We start from the raw sequence: 22492 nt of genomic DNA on the forward strand, positions 1-22492 counted from the left end.
AATGCAAGGGGGTTAAATAAAGCCAAATCAGAAATCTTTGTTGTCACGCTTGTGTGTTGAAGAAATGAATGACTGTCAATTCAAATACGTTGTATAAATATAGTGTCACCTCCTGACTCCGCCCACACATCTCCCCTGATGAAAAGCATGAAGGGTAAAGGGGGATACTCCTCCTCACTGGTCCACTCCTGTTCCTCCAATCACAGAGAGGACTTTTTACTGAAGACAACCTCTGTGATCCTTGAATGGACCAAACACTCCTTCGCTGCTTCTTCTCTTTTTCTTGTCAATGTGGTTAAGTTCCTCGCCGCATTATCGTGAAGATTCCCCGCAGTTCGAAAAAACTGACAGGCACCAACTGAGCCTTTGGAAAAGACGTCTTCTTCTTCGTTGAATTGATAAGCTGACTGAGAACATTTAGTGGTAATTTCTGTTTTTAGTACCTGGACCACCATGGGGTCAGATGTTCGTGACCTGAATTCGTTCCTACCTCCTGTCCCAACCGGGCCCAGTCCGGGTTGCCCGGGCCTCCCGGTCAGCACGGCCCCTCAGTGGGCTCCCGTCCTGGACTTCCACACCGGGACCTCCCCTTACCCATCCCTGGGAGCCCCTCACACGTCCCTCGGGCCGCACTCCTTCATTAAGCAGGAGCCTAGCTGGGGCAGCTCCGGAGACCCCCATCACCTGGACTCGGATCCTCACTGCGGCCTCAGCGCCTTCACCGTACACTTCTCTGGGCAGTTCACGGGAACGGGGGCCTGCCGATACGGGGCTGCTTTTGGGGCCCCCCCTCCTGCACCGCCTCCCCCTGGACAGCCACCTTCAGTGGGGGCCCCGCATCATCATCAGGCCTCTGGGAGGATGTTCAGCAACCCGCCGTACTTGACCAACTGCATGGACACTCAGCCTCCTGTCCGCAACCAGACAGGTACTTTAATTGAATGGAATTACATCGTGTTTATTGTCATTGATATCAACATAGTGAAACGTAGTAAAATATTTGACATGGCACCCCAGGGTAAACATATAATAAAGACTTTAGAGAAAAAAAGAGAAAAATACATTAGTATAAAAGGCCCCAAAAATATGATAGTTCTTGGAGACAATAAGAAGAGTGGATCGTCACAATAGTGCAATAAACAGTTCAATAACATTTAGCAGCAACAAAAAAAAACTAAATACATGTGTGTATTCGTGCGTTTGTGAGTATCTCATAGTCAACACGTGTACTTCATTCTCTAACATCTCATCTGCTTGACCTACAACCTCTGTCTAGATGTTGCCTTCAGGGCCTTCCATCCCTTGTTCTCTTCAATCTTCCAGGGTGCCCCCAATTTTATGGATGGTGCGATGAACAACATGTGTAAACCTCGTGCAAAAATGTCACTACTGAATTTATTTTTAGTTTTCCGATGCACGGGAGGTAGGATGACTGTTCTCAGTTTTTATTTCATTTTTAACTTTTTAAAATAGGAATTCGAAATGATCAAAAATCAATCATTTTAAGTGTGAGCCTGCAATAATGGCCTTAACTACTTGCATACCGAGTATGCGTTAATGGCCATACTGATGGAATAAAACACCATTATTGCATGTGATATCATTTTGAAATTATGTTTATGTTTCCTGCCTATCCATCAAACCCGTAAACAGTTAGGCCACTATCACACAGATAAAAATTTTGATTAATTATTCGCTAATTAGCAACTGTTTCGACAAACTCATGATCAATAATAATTAATTGGTAATTTCAACTATTGTTTTCAAAATTTAGCATTTTTTTACTATTAGTAATCCCATTTTCGCATAGGATAAACGCAAGATTCCCAAGTAATGCAATAAAACGATTACATTTTGGAAAGAGTTGCTTTTGCATTCCTGTCAACCTCAGCCACTTGCTCCCCTTATTAAAAATTGCCGTTTTTTTTCTTATTAAGTGATAATAAACCTTCTAACAATCACATGAATTGGCACCTATTTATTTATAACAAGACAGACTATGTAGAATAAGAACAAGATAGTTTCTCTAAAGATTTTTATTTCATTTACCAAATAAACAACACAAACAAATCAGCATATGTCTCATGGGGTTATCTATTATCCATAGTAGTATAAAGATTGGGATACGACGTACACAATTTGATCAAAAACATATAAAATGCGGGGAAAACTTTTAGAGGTGAAATCTTTGTAGTGATTACATTATCACCACAAGTTACTTCCATTTCATTTCAATCATTAAAAAGCATTTAATGGAAGGTGAATGCACAGCTTCTTTTACGCGGGGTGCCATATTAGCTTCCCGGCTAACTGCATAGCAGTAAAAGTACAAAATGAATTTAAAAGATTCTATGATATGTTTGTTGAATTGTATACTTATTGTTGTTGTTTTCATAAGTAAATAAATGCTCTTTATCATGTTACGTTTCATGGGATAAGGAATAGAATTCATACTGAGCGTTTCCTTTATAAAGACAGGTTAAGTCATGTAACATAGAACACACAATTTTATTGGATATCGATGAGTTACTGAAGTTTTACAACAAAAATAAAAAAGAAAATAGTAAACTGTATATAAAGATTATTTTACCCTCAGCAAACATTTCTTGTGAACTTTCAATTAGTATTACTGAATTATTTTTTATGGTAAAAAAATTAAAACGTTGTCTTAGGTTCGGAAAATAACCATGATGTGATTCAGTCCAATCGATTTATGAATGAATCCAATAAACTCTAAAACTTTACAAATTATGAATTCTTCGCATTTTTCTAAAATCATATAAAAACAGTTCATGTCAATTTCCTCTTTATGCCGAGCACATACTTTTTTGTATTGTATTCATTTATAAACACCGATTTCATCTTTCATAAAACGTGTTGGCCACAACTAATGATTAGGAGATCGGAGAACGAATATTAATAACCGCATTTAAAGTCATATTATAGAAATATATTAGCATTTTTAACAATCGCTTTCAATTGTAAATAAAAACAGCCACTTCGGACTTAATATTAAATGAAATCCTAACCCAAAGCCACTATAAATCTTCAAGATATGGGTGAGCAGGTATTAATAACCACATTTAATTATACCGTGACAAAATAAAGGCTTTTAAAAAGATTCATTTAAAAAAAAAACATTTTAGACTTAATCATTAATAAATTCCTAACCCGATGCTCGTCGACTAGCTACATGCTAGTGGTTAATCATCAGAGACACACTTTCCTTGACTAATACGTAAGTATTACTTTACTAGAAATTAAATGTACTTGTTATTAAAATGTCTGCAATATTTTACTGTACCTCAATATCATATTTAATAATGTTACCCTTAATTTGTTTCATTTATGAGCAAGTACCGAAACTTTTTTATATAAACCATGTAAAAGGGTGACATTGTTATGAATATTTTAACAGAATCAATTATCTAAATCATCAAATCTATTCATATTATACTATTTTAGAATTTTTAGGGCGGTTGAGATTTTAGATTAGTAGTCCCCCTAGCTTAGTGAAAATGCCTCCTATACATCCGTACGACTTTTGCCTGATGTGTCACTGTAAATTGTCTAATCCGATGGCAACTAATTGATAAATATTCCCCAAAAGCTTAACATGATCTAGTATTTGTGAGGTCCATCAGTGATGAGCAAATTCAATTTTACATTTTTTGAAAATTTGTGTTGCACTTTAAAAATCTTTACTTTATTAGAAATACAAAGTAAGGGAAAATACGGGGAAAAAATATTGTGATATCATTAAGTGACAGTTTTTTCTCTTTTTTTTTTAACTTGAATTTTCAGCAATATTATTGTTACTTTTTAACGAGAAAAACAAGTTAAAAGAAGTATAGTAGTAAAATCAGTTTTACATCAGTACTCCTGCGCAAGTTGCACATACTGTGGATTATGAGCTCGGGTGCCGCATGCTTGCAAAAGTACTTTCACGTGGCTGAGTTAGTAGATTGGAGTGAAAGAAAGAAAGAAAGAAAGAAAGAAAGAAAGAAAGAAAGAGAGAAAGGAAGCGAGAAGGAAAAATAATAAGTAAAGGGGAACAAAACTAAAAATAGCAAGGGATAAATACGGAAAGAAAAAGAAAGAGAGAAATGAGATTAAAAGAAGAAAGAAAAAAGAGAAAAAAGGGAGGTGAAATGTAAAGGGAGATACAAAGATAGATTAAGAAAGAGCAAGAGAAAGATAAAAAAGGAGAGAAGAGAGAAAGGAGTAGAGAGAAAAAATACAATTAGATAGAAAGAGATAAGAGAGAGAGAAAGAGAAAGGAGAGAGCGAGAAAACAGCACAAAGGAGAGAAACAAAGAGAGTAAGAAAGAGAAAGCTAGAGACAGAAAGGGGGAGAAAAAAGAGATAAAGAAAGAGACAGAGAGATAAAGACAAATGAGAGAGAGAGAAGAGGGAGAAACAGAAAGAGACAGAGAGAAAAAAGAGAGAGAAAAAGAGAAACAAATAATGGGGAAAGAGATAAAACAAGGAAGGAAGAAAGAGAAAGAAAAGAAGAGACATAGAAAGAAAGAGCAAACATGTGAGAGAGGGAGGAAGCAAAAAAAGAAAGGAGGAAAAAGGGAGCGAAATGAAAAACAAGAAAGAGGAAGAAAGAGACAATGAGAGAAAACAAGAGAGAGAAAGAAACACACCTACAGTTATTTTGAAAGTGGCGCCTGCCATTGGCCAAATCTAAAGGAACTATTTAAAACCGCTGCATTTGTCTCTTGCGCTTCTCTCGGCATTGTCCCGTGGGCCGGATTCTTTCCGTCGCCGGGCCTGAATCGCCCCCTGAGCCCCACGTTCGGCACCCCTGTAATAAAGAATGTGCAACATTACACCAGTTCGAATAAGCAAACCTTAAGGAGTGAGACCCAGAGACATGATAAACGCTTATAGCCTCACATTATTTGAAAATACATGAAATTAAATACAATAAAAAAGTACTATAATAGTATAGAATAGAATATACCTTTATTGTCATTGTTACAAAATGGGTTAACATATTGTGACAACGAAATTGGGCATGACACTCCAGTTTCACACATTCACGGTGAGGTAAAAAACCCAAGAAGATAAAGGAACAGAGAAGTTAAGCTTATAAAACAAGGAGAGAGAAATAAAACATCTTAAAATCGTGTTTATTTATGTTACACATGACAAAACGTCAACAATGCGAATGACATTCTTCTGCGCTCACGCGGTCGCAATAGATCGGTTTACTTACGCCCGGTAGATGAATTAGCAATCAGCGTTTTATCAAGCAGATCGTTTAGAAAAATAACATTATGAGCAAAGCACCGAGCTGACCTCTGACCTTTCCTATCTGCTCAGTGCTGCGGTCGGACGAGCGCGCGCAAACGAACCCAAAGAGAGACCCGGGTCACGCGGTACCAGGGATACTTTTTGCAGGAATTAAGAATTTCAAATAGAAAAAGCTTTACATTTTTTACAATAACATGGAATTTGCCGTATCGATCCGATCCAATTAAATACAGGTCAGTATCGATCGATACCGGTTTTTGCTTGGAAATCTCATAATTATTTGATCATTCACAGCCCCCTCCCCCACTTGAGTTAGTTTATAACTACCATAAAATCAGCTTAAAAACTGTCTTTTTTTAATTAAATACCTACAGTACAAACTTCAAAAAGTCAAAATTGTGTAAATGATACAAGATAAATAAAAACTTTAACACGATAATAAAAACGAAATATTTCAACTAAACAAATAATTCAGAGGAAGAGTCAAACCAAAAAGAAGCGGCGACGTAACAGAAATACTGTGTAACAATACCCGCAACACAACGAAAGTACCGTAATTTCCAGACTATAAGGCGCACCCAAAATCTTCTAATTTTCAGAATTACGGTAAATAAAGATTAAACAGATTCCCCAATAATGATGTTTAATAAAATACCTTGTTTATCTTTTGTTTTATTGTCATGCATCTTAAAGTATTTTGGAATGTGCGTCTCATAATCAGTTGGGCCTTATAGTCTGGAAATTACGGTACCTTTCTTTGCACCATATTTTGAAAATAGAATCAGTAGTGCAAAAAAGTGTTGGATCAAATGAGTACGTTATCAAGTATGTATACTATTGTAACATTATTATAGTGATAGTTAAAATGGGAAGGCAGTATCAATCTTTCGATAATGGTATCGAACCGATCCGAGTACTTGCTCAGTATCGATAATATCGATATTTGGATGAATCCACTCAACATTCCTGCAAATACCCTGTGGAGGAGTGCCAGAAATAACAAATAGCAAGTAGAGCCCAAGAAAATAATAATAATAATAATTGAATGCCACCATTGTCATCATTTTGATACAATTCTTAACACGAGTTTTTGATAATGGTATCGACCGATCCAAGTACATGCTCGGTATCGACAATAACGATATATGGAACGATCCGACCACCCTTCTGAAACACACATAAATAGATACTGATTAGAACGTCAATTTATTACGAGATCTTTTTTCAACTCTCTGATTTTACCATGCTTTTTAGGAAAATGATATCACTTAAATAGGAATGTGTGTTTTTAAATGAATGAATGGCCTCTATTGTCCACTATAAATTGATAAATAAACAAACAGTACATTTTCTGCATTTATATAGTGCTTTTCAAGTAACTGAGGACCCCCCAAAGCGGTTTACAATGTTTTTCCACACTTACCCATTCACACACACACTCACACACCGATAGCGGCAACAGCCATGCAAGTCTGCTTATTGGGGGCATTAGGGGTTTAAATCTTGCCCAAGGACACTTTGTCATTTAAGGAGCCGGGAATCGAACCTGCAAAAGAATTAGAATTTTTGCGACAAATGTGACACTTGAGGTTGGAGCCTGGGGGTTGAGCAGGGGTCTCAAGCTTGCAGCCAGGGGGCCAATTGAGGCCCCCGCCTTAATATCAAGGTTTTGGAGGGATTATGTATAATTAAGAGCATCCTCATGGTAAAAAATAAATAATTCATTTTTAAAAAAGATATAGATTTAAAAAATAATCGAAAATATATAAACATATAAATGTACATGTTTTAAAATACAATAGAGCTAATTATGTCACGAAACGGACCGGGAAGCAGGAAGTCGGAACTCATATGCGTGGACGATCTGTCACTTTAATTAGGAAATAAAAGTTGTCCAACACACAAACGGACCAAAAACAAAACAAAACAGGTTTAAAGGTTATCAAAATTACAAACTAGGCATGATTCAGATCAAACAGGCATGAACAGGTCTTCAACAAGGTAAAGCAATGGTCTGGCAACGGGCAGTCCCAAAAGGAGCGTTTAAGTACTCCAAAAGCAATCAGTCCAATGCGTCTCAGCCGGTGTCAAGGGGCAGGGCCAGCTGGGCACCATGACAACCGTGCAGGACATGACAAATTATCTGCCATCCTGCTGCTAAGTTTATCCTTAAAAACCAACATGTTTATTTATATTTTTTCCGTATTTTGTTTTTCATTTTTCTTTTCTTTTTACAGTTTTTCTTTACTTTCCTTCTGTCTTTTTATCAGTAGAAACGAAAATTAGAGGGATTTGTTTCAGTGCAAGTAGAACAGATTGAAAAGATTACCTTGAGCAAAAGGATCACGGATCCCTTTTCTGCCAGGGGCACCACTTCCTGTGGTGTGTCTTGGGCAAGGTCAGCCTGGCGGCGCCCATCCTTCTCCAGGCCATTTTTTTGGGGGGGTAGGAGTTTATTCTCTCACATGAAACTGATAGTAGTTGTTTCCATGGTTACCAGTAGCAGGGGAAGCCTCCTGACCTGACTCAGATACAGCATCTTCATCATCTGGTCGCTGTTGTTTTTCTGTGTAAAGCGTCACCCCACACCCAAGAGATAAGCCGGAAATCAGCATTGACGTGCTACAATACTGATACTGGGGAAAACAAACTTGTTTCAGAATGATGAGTATTAAATAACTATAACTTCAAAAAAATACACAGTGAAACATTTGTGGCTTTTGTATTTTTTGTTGAAAAACAAACTTTACGTATTAGATATTAAAGACATTGCATTTTCTATATTCTTGTATCTATATTCAGATCATTTATGTATTGAAACAAATAAATTCACAGATTAAGGCTCACAGATCCATTATCCCTTTTCCAAATACTCCCAATAAACGGTATAACTCTGATGTCTCACACACATTATGAAGAGGCACGGAGTAGAAACGACCAAGTTGTGGTAATACTTCTGTAGAAAATCAAAATAAATTCTCATTAGGAACGTAATGCTTAAAATATTATATCCAGTGACTTTTTCATTTTTTCGTCCATGATAATTGTTACTCTATGTCAACTCGAATAGAACGGTTAAAATGCGTTTCTCTGTGTGTGTGTTGCACGTTGGAATTTGATTTATGGGAATGTGTTCTGCCTTTTAGTCACTTGTGTCGTGAATCACTTTTGAGCGTTGGGCAGTGTTTGTTTACTTTATTACCGTTGTAGAAAACTAAATATTGATACTGCTGAAATTAATTTCAGGTCAAACTAATTTATGAGGCTTGACATTATTGCTAATCATTTTGCATTGAGAATATTTTTAGAGAAGCAGAGTGTGTTCATTTACTAAAAGTGGGATGGGCAAACTAAGGCCCGTGGGCTACACGCTACTTTTTAATCCGTCTCGCCCAACAAGCTTGGTGAAAATGTATGTACAATTTATTTGATTGTGAATAAAGAACTACTAATAAGAAATGTTTTGTTTGGGTGTCCCTCTGTGTGTCTACTGCCAAAAAAATAGAACAGAATTACCACAACACTAAAAATCAAATTTAATGCTTAAAAACATGCGCCTAACATATTATTTACACATCGTATACATATATTATATTTTAAAAATTCAAATTAAAATAAAACAGAAATACCTCGTACATTAACACCATAATACAAAATACTACTATAGAAATACTACTACAAAAATACTCCAGGGTTACTACTTAAGCAATACTACAAAAAAATCAACCAAATTATTACAAAACTAAAAATCAAATGTATTACTTAAAATCAGGGACTTAGTATTCTACCTCTCTTTAAATTTTAAAAAGAAAAAAATACATGAAACAGAAATGCTACAAAATACTAGTAAAGTAATACTACAATACAAAAATACTATTACAGAAATACTACTAAAGTAATACAAGAAAACAACTTACACTAATACTAAAACAGAAATACTCCAAAGATACTACAAAATGCAACTATTACAATACGACAAAACAAAATATCAAATTTAGAGCTAAAAAACTAGGACCCAATAAATTATTTGTTTTAATTTTTCAAAAGGAAACGTAGATAAAGCAGAAATGCTACAAAATACTAGTAGAGTAATACTAAAATACAAAAATACTACCACCCAAATACTACTACAGTAATACTATAAAAATACTATTACAATAACACTACAACAGAAATACTACAAGAACACTGCAGCAATAATATGATATGAACACTACAAAATACCAAACAAATACAAAACAAAAGTACTACAAAAATACTACAGAAATACAACACTAATACTACTATGATAATACTAAAGAAATACTAGAAAAAAAACACAGAACTAAATATCAAATTTATTGGGGACCTAAAATACTATTTTGCTTCGATGTTGAAAAGGAAAGATAGATAAAACAGAAATGCTACAAAATACTGCAGTAACACTACAATACAAAAATACTACCACAAAAATACTACTAAAGTACTACAACAAAAATACTTATTCAGTAATAGTAAAACAGAAATACTCCAAAGATACTACAACATACAACTATTATAATACTACAAAACAAAATATCAAATTTAGTGCACAAATACTTCTACATAAATACTACCACAGTAATACTATAACAGAACAACAATCATACTGCAGAAATACTACTAACAGAAATACTAGAAAGATACTACGAAAATAAACCTACGGTAATACTACAAAAACACTTTGGAAACACCACAATAATACGACTTCTGTGATACTGCAGAAATATGGCAGAAATGTGACAAAATACAACAAAATTCAAATGTCAATTTGAGTGCTTACAACAGGGTAAATATGTTTTTGCTTTAATTATGAGCATTTCAAAACCATTTGGATGAAACAAATACTGGATAACATCCAGATGTTTGATCGTATTCATTCATGAACGCAAATGAGAACATTCGGATAGTTTTCCAGGCCCGGGCCCCGATCCAAATGTTTTTCAATCAATGAGGTCCCTTAATCCAAAAGGTTTGCCCACCGTTGTTCTAAAAGACCTCCCAACAAACAAACCAAAAAAACTGCTTAATTAATTAGATTCAAAAACACACAAACAGCAAACGGGTATATTAACTCCTCCAGGTTGGTGGCCTTGGGGTTAGGGCGCCTGCCCTGAGACTGGGGGGTTGCAGGTTCATGCCTCAGTCGGGCTATACTTAGGACTTACCACATTGTAGGGAAGATATATTCAAAATCAAAAACCCCAAAATAAGCGATCCCCCACAAAGGAAAATCACAAACCAAGGAAATTATATTTTTAATAAGCAAATAAACCCTTGATATTATAATTATCTTTAGATGCAAGATTCAGGATTGTCTTTATTGTCATTAGCATGAAATGCTAATGACATTTTTATTTGCAACTCCGCTGTGGAGTTTATAAAGTTGATAACAAATTATAATCAAATATAATGTTAATATATTTATCTAAAATACGTATAGTATATCCATCCATTTATCCGTCCATTATCTGCACCGCTTATCCTCAGTAGGGCCGCGGGGGTGCTGGAGCCCATCCCAGCGTATAGTATATAATTCCTTAAATTGATTCAAAACCACGGATATTTTTAAGGTGATTATTCAAAGCTGTGGTTCTCAACTGGTCTGACTTGAGGACCCACAATCCCACCTTATTCCAAGCTGCGACCCAAATCAGGAAAAAAAATTCCACTTCTCAAATTCATTGAATGAAAGGCATGTTAAACCAGAAATAGTAGAATATCTCATCTCATTAGGTGCACCGCTTATCCTCAGTAGGGTCGCGGGGTGCTGGAGCCCATCCCAGCAATCATCGGGCAGTGGGCAGGGGACACCCTGAACTGGTTGCCAGCCAATCGCAGGGCACACAGGGACAGACAACTCGCTCGCTCATTCACACCTAGGGACAATATGGACCGGCCAATCCACCTGAAATGCATGTTTTTGGAATGTGGGAGGAAACCGGAGTGCCCGGAGGAAACCCACGCAAGCACGGGGAGAACATACAAACTCCGCACAGGAAGTCCGGTAGCTGGATTTGAACCCACACAGGAGGTTCCCAAGACCTTAGAACTGTGCCGCACACTCGCTAACCACTGCGCCGCTGTGCTGCCCATAGTAGAATATATTTACTTGAAAGTTTTTTTATTCCCTCAGTGCTCAAGTAGCTGCATTTTTAATGAAATCCAAAATGGTTTAAATGCAACAAAAAAAGTATGAAATAATGTGAAAAATTGTTGGCGGCTGTTCTGCTGTCCGCCCAAAAGTGAACTGCACTCATTCCCCTGGAATCCATTATCCCTTAAAGCTTATTGCGGAGAGCCGGAGTGAGAGAGCAAATTTGTGTCATGCGTGGCGACATTTTTTCTGTTCTTTCCGGCAAAGAAGAACTGCACCTGTGCAGCGGCAATCCATTATCTCCGGTCGATAATTGCGGGAAGCAGGGAGCATGTTCAGATTATAAGTGGGGGTGTTGGACTACTTGGTGTTTTTTGGGATGGTGCAGGGGTTCTGGTCCCCATTAACAGCGATAAACAGGATACGGAATAGGTTTTTCGCCATGCTCAACATGTGTAAGCAAACTTTACTGGACTTTTTCTGTGGTGTTAAATAGTGGGTGTCAACTCGCATTTGCAGGGTATTATCACCATCTACTGTCAAGGAGTGTAAATGAGCCAGAACCAAAGCAAAGGCCCATGATCCACTGAGAACAGGACCATGACCCCTTATGGGTTCCTATCCACCTGTTGAGAAACCCTGCTCCAAATCGTGACTACCTTTTCGAGTGGCACAATAGCTTTTCAATGTTGTACGAGAATATTGGACTTAGATGTTATGGATTCAAGTCACATTTCAAGTTAGATTTTCAAGTCACAAAATTTTTCAAAAGAATGCACAGGCCACAATTACACCATCCCCTGATCTGAAACCGACATGCGGGCAAGGAAAATCGGAAAACATCAACGTGAGGAAAATAACCAACCTTGAGAGGGGGCCACAAATGTCGTAATCCCCCTTCTAGAATGCAATAGATTCTGCATTAGGTAAGAATACACAAAACGTAGCGAACAACAATAAAAAACATAGGTAATGTGTAAAATTGTCCAAAAAGTCCATGGCGGCAACGACACAACTTCTCATCTCATATACGTCCTTTTCGCTCATTTCACCACCAACCAGGTAGCCGAAAAGGACAGGAAGATAAAAGTATGATGTCGGCCTCAAACATAAGCCTTAGAATAGAGGAGTGCCTAAAGTCGAAATTTAAAAACTTCCACTGAGGTTGCGGATCTTATCTCCAAACACAGGGCATTCCAAAGCACCAGGGTCCAGGTGGAGAATACTCTTAAGCCTGCAGATTTCTTCTTGGCTCTTGGAGTCACAAGTAGACCAGCATTTTCTGAGCAGAAGCTTTGGCAAACATAAGGGGAAATCGAATGAGAGAAATAAGAGGGGGAAAGTCCATGCAAACTTTTGTGTGTTAGTAAAAGAAGAGATCCCCAACTGTAGAATATTTGTTGGGATTTGTTTCTTACTTGCTTTGAATACTAATAATTGGATTTAAGTTTCACTATTTTTTACATATTGGCTTTTATAAACTGTGTGTTGTATGTTACCCAGTGTTATGCACAGTCCTAATAGCTTTTATCTGTAATCGAAAAAGTTATTCTATATTGTTCTTATATGTATTTCCACAAATGTCCATAATAACGTCTCATCTCATCTCAATAGCTGTACCGCTTATCCTCATTAGGGTCGCGGGGGGGGGGGGGCTGGAGCCCATCCCAGCCATCTCCGGGCAGTGGGCAGGGGACACCCTGAACTGGTTGCCAGCCAATCGCAGCGCACACGGAGAGAGACAACTCACTCGCTCATTCACACCTAGGGACATTTTGGACCGGCCAACCTGAAATGCATGTTTTTGGAATGTGGGAGGAAACCGGAGTGCCCGGAGGAAACCCACGCAAGCACGGGGAGAACATACAAACTCCGCACAGGAAGTCTGGAGCTGGATTTGAACCCACGCAGGAGGTTCCCATGACATGAACTGTGCCGCACATGCGCTAACCACTGCGCCGCCGTGCTGCCTATACAATAACGTAAATAAGGCAAAACTGTTGAAGGTTTTTTTTTTCATTGAAACATTTTTCGTTTTGATTTCAATTTAAATTCGAACGTTGACAAAACATAACAATCTTTCGTTATTATGTGCCTAGGGATGATCTTTTTCTTGATGGAACTCGAATTTCATTTGTTTTTGCGTCTCGCAGGTTACGGCCCCGTGGCCTTCGATGGCGCCAGCAACTACGCTCACACTCCGTCTCACCCGGGTTCGCAGTTCTCCAACTTCAAACATGAGGACACCCTAAGTCATCAGAACAGTATCGGTATGTACAAGCAAATTTAATAAGAGTGGGTGTAACCGTCCAAATATCGATATTAACGATACTTGGATCATATACAATTGTCTTGAGATCGATACGGTTTTCCCATTGTAACTATAATAATGTAAGATTCCGGGTTCGTACGGGTGCTTGAAATCCTTGAAAAGTGCTTTTATTTGTTTATTTATTTTAGGTGAAATGCTTGTCAATGCTTGTTGCCATGGTTCTCAACATCCATCCATTATCTGTACCGCTTATACTCAGTAGGGTCACAGGGGTGCTGGAGCCCATCCCAGCTATCTTTGGGCAGTGGGCAGGGGACACCCCCAGCTGGTTCCAGACAGTCGCAGGGCACACAAAAACAGACAACTGGCACGCTCATTCACATCTAAGGAAAATTTAGACCGGCCAATTAACCTGACATGCATGTTTTTGGGAATGTGGGAGGAAACCAGAGTGCCTGGAGGAAACCAACCCGAGCACGGGGAGAAAATGCAAACTCCGCACAGGAAGGCTGGTGGCTGGATTTGATACCATGACCTCAGAACTATGCTGCGGATATACAAACCACTTATCCGACGTGCCACCCTGGTTCTCAGCAAGTCTGCTCAAAAATGGAAGGTGTTGTTGTCGTAAAAGTTTGCAATGTTTAAGGCTGTTTTGTCGTAATTATGAACAAAATCAATAGGGGGAGGAGTTCAATTAGTCAATGATCATGAGATTTCCAAGCAAAAATTATCAATATCGGATTGGTATCCATAAATACTATGCTGTATTTCCCTAGATTGGATGGATACAAAAAATTCCAGTCAAGCCCCCACCTAACATTTATCTTAAAATATATTTTAGTTCAGTGGGCACTGACCTCAGCACGGAGACGTAAGAAGACGTCTCTGCGAAGACCCGGAATAAATCACATCAGTCCTGGCTCATAAACCCGCTTTAGATTCTCATACACTCTTTTATGCGCCAACCTTCCCTTACCCTGCGTATGTTTTGGGTGATTAGTGTTTTTTCTTAGTGGTTTTTTTTGTGCGCTTTGTGCAGTTATTGGAATACATTTTAGCATCTTTGCAGCAGAAATGAGCAGCGCTTTTGGACCTAGAAATCGCAGTTCACTCTCAATGCGTAGAAGGAGGAGAGGAGATAAGATTTGGGGATCACAATTAATTGAAAGCACTTTAAGTAGAAACCTTAAAGAGACACCCTGTAACATTTTACTAGATGTGATGATAGTCGATTTTGGAACGCTGTTTCAATAATTGATCAAATAGTAAAATCATCAGGGTAGGTAAAGAAGTATTCTGTAAATGTATTTAAAGTTACATTGAAATGCAAAACAATTCCATGGAGTCACTTTAAAGTAAATTTTGATCAGTATGACATAAACCATGGATATTTTAGTCAAAAAATAGTGGAAAATGGTGACTAATAATTGATTAGAAATGTATTCCAAGAAACTGCTTTTTTCATGCGCATGTGCGACACAAAAACTTACAGATTAAATAGTACAATTTTTTTCATCCCTTATTATTATTATTATTATTATTGTTGTTGTTATTGTTGTACAGAGCCATTGGCAGCGGAAAACAAAACAAAGAATATCCACATATTGGTATATACTATACAGTAAGCCCCATTGTTCAAAACCAAAGAAAACAGAAGCAGTTTATCATCTGGAAATTAGATTGGATTTTTCTACTCGGTTTTCTTCCAAGTTTTGGGTTTTTTTTTGTTTCCTTTCTCACTCCAATCTAAACGCGTTAAATCAGTGGCGTACCTTTACTGAAGTTTGAAATCTAGTTTGAGGCTGCAAGATCGTATTGCACTACTTTCCATTGCTACTTCGCGGTTCGACGTTCGCGGCTTAGGAGCTTCGCGGTCTGTAATGGTTAATGTAATGTTTTTTGTTTTTTTGTTTTTTTTTGAAGGGGCGTCGCTACTTTGCAGATTTTCACTTTTTGCGGGAATCCCCCTCGGCCGACGACCCTAGCACGGCGCGCCGTTCTTATTTTCCGGTGCGCGGTTTTGGTGCGGCTTCCGCTTCACCGCCCCCTAACCCCACAGGTCCCCCCTACCCCTTTCCCCCGCGGCTGCCCGTACGTCGGCCGGAGCCATCGAGGGCCGTGTAGCGCCATGTAGAGCCATCGCGGCCCGAGCGGGAGACGCCGGGCGCCGGTGTTGTGCCCAAATCCGACTCCCGCACAAAATCCCCCCCCCCTTCGCGTGAACGCGCATTCTGCTGCGCTTCCGACAGGCCGGCCTCCGCGCCGAGTGCCCGACCCGCTCAGCTTGTCGCGTTGTCGTGCGTATCGCGCCTGAAAGTACCCGCGCCGCGAGTTAGGGTCTCGCTCGCGGAAGCGACCGAACGGCACCCGCGGTGCGGCGCAAGTATAAACCCTGTCGTGAATTTGTCTCAGATCATCCCGGGCAAACGTAAAATCGCCCAGCTGTACGACTCTTAGCGGTGGATCACTCGGCTCGTGCGTCGATGAAGAACACAGCTAGCTGCGAGAACTGATTTGCAGCTGCGATTGGCTGGCAACCAGTTCAGGGTGTCCCCTGCCCACTGCCCGGAGATGGCTGGGATGGGCTCCAATAATAAGATGAGATGAGATTTTTTTTTCTTTTTTTTTTTAAAGTGGCGTCGCTACTTCGCAGATTTTCACTTATTGCGGGTGGTTTTGCTCCCTATTAACTGGGTCTAAAAAATAATAATTTAAATTGTTGTTGTTTTTTTGTTGTTTTTTTTGAAGGTGCGCCGCTACTTCGCGGATTTTCACTTATCGCGGGTGGTTTTGGTCCCCATTAACCGCGATAACCGAGGTCTTACTGTGTTCTTTTATTTAACTATTATCATAACCCAGGCCAGACTTTGTGCACCTCATTGTAAATTTTTTCTCTATTTATCCTGACAGTTTTTTATCTCATTTTTCTCTTTAAAGTGTTTGTAACATGTTTAGCCTGGAGCGCCACGTCTAATCTCGTTGCATCCGATATTTCACTGCGTTAATATCAAAGACAATAAAGACAATTCAATTCTATTGAGTTAAGCTGCCATGAACCGAATAAATCACCAAAATCAAGATGCCGCTGGATGTTTAGTATGATCGTCAAAAACAAGTTGAAGTCTTGCAAGTGATTGTCTCATTGATCTTACAAAGCTTCAAAGTTCCGATTTGATCAATCTATACTGTTATTATCAAATTAATTTTCTTTTCTTTACGTTAGCAGAACAACAGTATCCTGTGCCCCCTTCCATGTATGGATGTCACACCCCTTCAGACAGCTGTACCGGCAGTCAGGCTTTACTGCTGAGGAACCCTTATAACAGGTAAAACAATTCTACACACACATGGAAAGCTGCCTCCGATTCAGTACATATACTGTACTGTCGTATGAAAAAAGTTCATTTTCCTTTTTAAATCATTGGTTGTTCCGATTGGCAGTTTTAGTAAAATACTGTAAATCCTATAGCAGACAAACACCATGGCTTATGAAAAGTGAAATAGAGTTTCTAGTATTTACAGAAAGTGTGCAATAATTACTTAAAGAAAAGTAGATTCCTGAGCATGGACAGCCTGTTTTAAATCACACCTCAGATTTTCTATATCATTCATGTCTGGGGACTGAGAAAGCCATTTCAGAACGTTGTACTTGTTCCTCTGGAGACTCTTGAATGGTTTGGTTGTTTCATCAGTCCACAGCGGCAGTAGCTCAGGAGGTAGAGCGCTCGTATTGGGATCAAGGGATCCCAGTTCGAATCCCGGCTCGTCCGTGTTACATGTCGAAGTGTCCTTGGGTAAGACACTGAACCCCTAATACCCCCAATAAGCAGGTTAGTGCCTTACATGGCTGCAAGGCCGCTATTGGGAAATGTGGAGCACATTGTAAAGCGCTTTGGGAAGTCATTGACTTGAAAAGTGCTATATAAATGCAGATCATTTCATTTCGTTTCACAGCACCTTATCCCTGAATTAAGCTGGTTTGGCCAAATATACTTTAGCATACCTCAAGTTTTCTTGTGTCCTGTTTCATCTGGAGGGACCAACTTAGGTGCCGAGGTGCCTAACTTGTTTGGGTGTTTGGGTATTTGAGTTAGCCATGGTCCAAAAATGTTTGTGTGTGTTTGTTGTAATTTTTCCCTTTATTATTTCTTTATTATTGTTTGTGTTTGTCTTGCTGTTGGGCACCCCTCTTGAGGGATATGATCAAGACAGATAGACAGACAGACAGACAGACAGACAGACAGACAGACAGACAGGCAGGCAGGCAGGCAGGCAGGCAGGCAGGCAGGCAGGCAGGCAGGCAGGCAGGCAGGCAGGCAGGCAGGCAGGCAGGCAGGCAGGTAGGTAGGTAGGTAGGTAGGTAGGTAGGTAGGTAGGTAGGTAGGTAGGTAGGTAGGTAGGTAGGTAGGTAAATACCTCAAGTAGGCTGATGAAAATAAGAATGAGGTATTTGGACATAACAAGATGCAGTATACACAGCATGCCAAGACAAATACTACGCACGGTAAAATTCGGTGGTGGCTCCATCATGCTGTGGGGACGTGTGGTTCTTGCAGTTACTGGCAATCTTGATAAAGTTGAAGGTTTCATGGATTCCTGTCAGTATCAGCAGATACTTACTAACAAAGTGCGAGAATAAGTTACAAAGTTGCGCCGGGGTTCGATATTTCAACATTAGGGCTATAAACACTGCTCAAATTCTACAAAGGTGTGGTTGCAAAGGAACAAGTACAACATTTTAAAATGGACATCTCAGTTCCTCGACCTGAATGTTATTGAAAATCGGTGGCGTGATTTAAAGCAGTCCGTCCGTTCTCGGAAACCATCTGACCTGAGTAAACTGGAGATGTGAAAAGTACCTTCATCTAGAATCGAGACCGTCGTTGAAAGTATTTAGAGGCTGTTATTTCATCAATAAAAGGATCTACTAAATATAGACGTAATTCTTCTGTTGGGTTGCTCACCTGGCTACTTGTGTTCAAGTACCGTATTTTCCGCACTATAGGGCGCACCGGGTTATAGGGCGCACCCCCAAAAAATAGTTTTTGGTCCTATATCTTCCATAGATAAGGCGCACCGGATTATAAGGCGCTACAATGGGAACGTGGACAAAACAGTCAGATGATTCAGTCCAACTGATTAGCCCCTTAACATTCCCAAAGCCTGCAAAGAAGCAAATACGTGTCGTAGACACGTGCGGATGCGGTGTCAGTACGATGTCACTTAAATGCGTCATTTCAAATATCATTCGGAAGGTTAAAGTCTTGGGATTCAAGAAATGCCAAACATTTCTTAGTTTTTATTTTCTTTTTCGCTCGCAACTTTACTGTGCATATGACAATAAACACTTGGAATTGAGTTTATTTCACTCAACTCATCACAGCAACATCAAGATCGTTCTAAAACAAGATACCGGGAAAATATAAAGCCGCATAACTTACCCAAGTTCTCACGTTCAATAATGATACGCAATCATGGTCTTCTTACAACCGTGAGTGAAGTAAATCCAGGAGAGTAAAATATGTACAAATACAGACTAATGAAACATGTTTCTTTATGGCGTACTGTAGCAAGCTTGCTAAGCTTGCTACGCCATTGCTAAACTCGGCCAACTGCAGGGTTTGTTTTGGCCATCTAGCCAATCCGAGGCCCTGAATAACTTCAGCCAATAGCGATCGATTTAACTGATGATTGTCACATCTTTTTCGGCCAATTGCAGGGTTTGTTTCGGCCCTCTAGCCTATCCGAGGCTCCGAATAACTTTAGCCAATAGTGATCGATTCAAATGATGATTGACACATTGGTTAGCCAATGAAACGCCGGTAAATAAATCCCAGCATACACCGCGGACTACTTGGCGTTCAGGGGAAAATCTAGTCGGCGGCTGCAAGTTAGTTGGAAGACTTTGCGACTTAATATTGATCCATAGATTAGGCGCACTGTATTATAAGGCGCACGGTCAGCTTTTGAAAAAAATTAAGACTTTTAGGTGCGCCTTATAGTGCGGAAAATACGGTAATTTTTCCACTTTTTTTGTAAACCCAAAAAATTCAAATTTCACCCGCAAATATCACTGTGCTGGTCTTTATATTTCACTGAAATTGCCGATCTGAACAACCAATGATTTATAAAGAAAAATCTTAAAAATGTTTAGAGTGCCCAAACGTTTTCATACATCTGTATATTATGCACACAATGACATCAAAGCAACCCAACAGGCCAATCTATTTTTATGGGAAAGTTTTGCGGCTATTGTTTCATGCTAGGATGCCGTAACTCAGCGAGCGTATTGCAGGATGCAGTTTGTACAGGATGTTCACTTTTGCAACAGGTCTCAGTGCCATTCCAGTCTTCCTTTAGGTGTTTTCAGTTTCCTTTTCTAAAGGTGTTTCTAATATACAGGCTGGACTTTTAAAGGTTCAGATAATTTGTTTTGAGTCTTTATCTGGGACTGTCATGAAATGGACCGGAAAGCAGTAAGTCGGAACTCATATGCGTAGACCACCTGTCACTTTAATTAGGAAATAAAAGTTGTTCAACACACAAACGGACCAAAGACAAAACAAAAACGGTTTAAAGGCAATCAAAATTACAAACTAGGTATTACTCAGAACAAACAGGCATGAACAGGTCTTCAACAAGGTAAAGCAATGGTCTGGCAACAGGCAGTCCCAAAAGGAGCGTTTAAGTACTCCACAAGCAATCAGTTCAATGCATCTCAGCCGGTGTCAAGGGGCGGGGCCAGCTGGGTGCCATGACAACCGTGCAGGACATGACAGGGACGTGATTTAACGAAATTATCATACTACAAAAAAATCTTTAAACAGAGATTGGTGTCTTATTTAGTCGTCATACATAAACTAAACCATTTCATCGGATCAGGATTTTTCAAGATGATCGTAAACGTGTATATTGGTTTGTTACTCGTCATCTAAACCAGTGGTTGGCAACCACCAGGCAGCACGGTTAGAAAATAAAGTTACATAAAAGTTGCCTTTGCTTATATTGTATTAATTGGTGTATACATGTATTATCTTTTTATTAGTATTAAACTCAATTGGTAAGGTTCTGTGGTAGGTAATTATAGTATTGGGCAATGGTTAAGGTCATGTGGGGGGCCGTTTACAAGGAAGAGTGAAGGTGATCGTATACTTCAACTTATACGTCCTTCCCCTATTTTATAGATAGATAGATAGATAGATAGATAGATAGATAGATAGATAGATAGATAGATAGATAGATAGATAGATAGATAGATAGATAGATAGATAGATAGATAGATAGATAGATAGATAGATAGATAGATAGATAGATAGATAGATAGATAGATAGATAGATAGATAGATAGATAGATAGATAGATAGATACTTTATTCATCCCCGAAGGGAAATTCACATTTCCAGCAGCATCCCTGAGCTGAGAACAATACAATAATAAAGCAAAAAGAATACAATATACAAATACCCAGTTTGACGTGCAAATGCCCACTGTAGCGTGTTATATAGAATATCTAAATAGTTCTACACAGAATACGTATTGCAATAAAATTCGGTAATATGCAATGTAGGGGGTGTGGTTTAATGTGGGCTTTTACTCTGCCGGGTAGAGTTAAAGAGCCTCATGGCATGAGGAAGAAAAGATCTCTTCAGTCTGTCCGTAGTACAAGACAGTGACAGCAGTCTGTCGCTGAAACTGCTCTTCTGTCTGGAGATAAGGTTTTTTGATTATGTCACATTGTGTTGGCGATTTTTTACAGGAAAAGAACATTTTAAAAAGACAGATGTCTTGCCCATCTCGGCTCTAATACGGATCCTCTATGTCGCTGGTAGCAGACGACAACGTCATCATAGGTACTGTAGCTATTATTGTCGCGGTATTCCACATAGTCCGTCTTGCTGTAAGTAAATAGATGTCACCTTGTGTTTGTAATGTTTATTAACACCTAAAATAATGTTTGCAAGCATTAATATCAGGAGCAGTTTGGGGAGGTCAACAGGTACGAGATCAAGAGACTGTTAATGATACGTAAGCACTTACTGTACACTTAAAGTGAAAGATACTGTAACTTTAAATGAACGTACGCACAAACATTTTTTACAGCACTTCTTGTTTTTACCTGTATTAGTTTGCATGCGCAAACTGGACACACTGGGGGTAAGCAGAAATGTGAGCAGTCTCAAGCGGTCTCTATTGGTAACTTCTGCGACTGCCCGTGAACTGGATTTTTGCAAAGCGAGATAGATTTCTTGTGTGCTGTGTAAAGAGGTACCATTGCGCTTACATATGGATAGTAAACGCAGCATTAGAGGTTTATCAGGTGGTATCCTATGTTCCATCACAAAATATATTTCACAAACAGTGTTCCCTCTAAGCTGTGGGTGTGCGCAATTGCGCACTGCTCGCACATTCTTAGCGCACAAGAAAATCTAGCCAGCGCACAAAAAATGAGGGCTCAAAATTACTAATTAAGAAGCGACTCGAGTCAAAGTTACAGTGCATCAAGGTAAAAATACATTGGTTCCCCTGACGTTGTGTCCTATATGCGGTATTTTGAAGTCGAGTCGAAGGAGAACGAAGTTGAGTAAAGTTAGTAGAGTTTGTCGGGAAACCGGCTTCTTCGGCTCGGCTCACTAAAAGGAACCGGCTCTTTCGGGTCCTAAACGGCTCTTCGGGTTGTTTTTGCTTCTTTAATCCCAACATGACCAAACATAATGTAAAATAATGCACAAAATGACTTAAAGGAAGGGGGGAATAGAACAAAAAAGAAAAAAATACCTAAATGAAAAAGTAGTGAAAAGCTGAGGAAAAAAGAAACAAAAGGAAGAAAAAAAAAAGAA

The 22492-nt window shown here is 39.1% G+C and overlaps 1 protein-coding gene across 3 annotated transcripts in view; it reads left to right on the forward strand.

Moving 5' to 3' along the window:
* Positions 1–204: 204 nt before the first annotated feature.
* Positions 205–22492, forward strand: part of wt1a (WT1 transcription factor a) — a 38933-nt gene continuing 16645 nt past the window's right edge. For 2 of the 3 annotated variants that reach the window (XM_088339785.1, XM_088339788.1), the window contains exons 1-3: positions 205–928; positions 13534–13650; positions 16879–16981. In XM_088339785.1, coding sequence (XP_088195911.1) covers positions 454–928; positions 13534–13650; positions 16879–16981 — 695 coding nt within the window. In that variant the 5' untranslated portion in view covers positions 205–453. The remainder of the gene's footprint in view (positions 929–13533; positions 13651–16878; positions 16982–22492) is intronic. The other variant, XM_088339786.1, reaches the window with a different exon arrangement.

This window comes from Urocampus carinirostris, chromosome 7, assembly GCF_059441175.1.
Source record: "Urocampus carinirostris isolate Australia breed hairy pipefish chromosome 7, RoL_Ucar_1.0, whole genome shotgun sequence".
Classification (NCBI taxonomy): Eukaryota; Metazoa; Chordata; class Actinopteri; order Syngnathiformes; family Syngnathidae; genus Urocampus; species Urocampus carinirostris.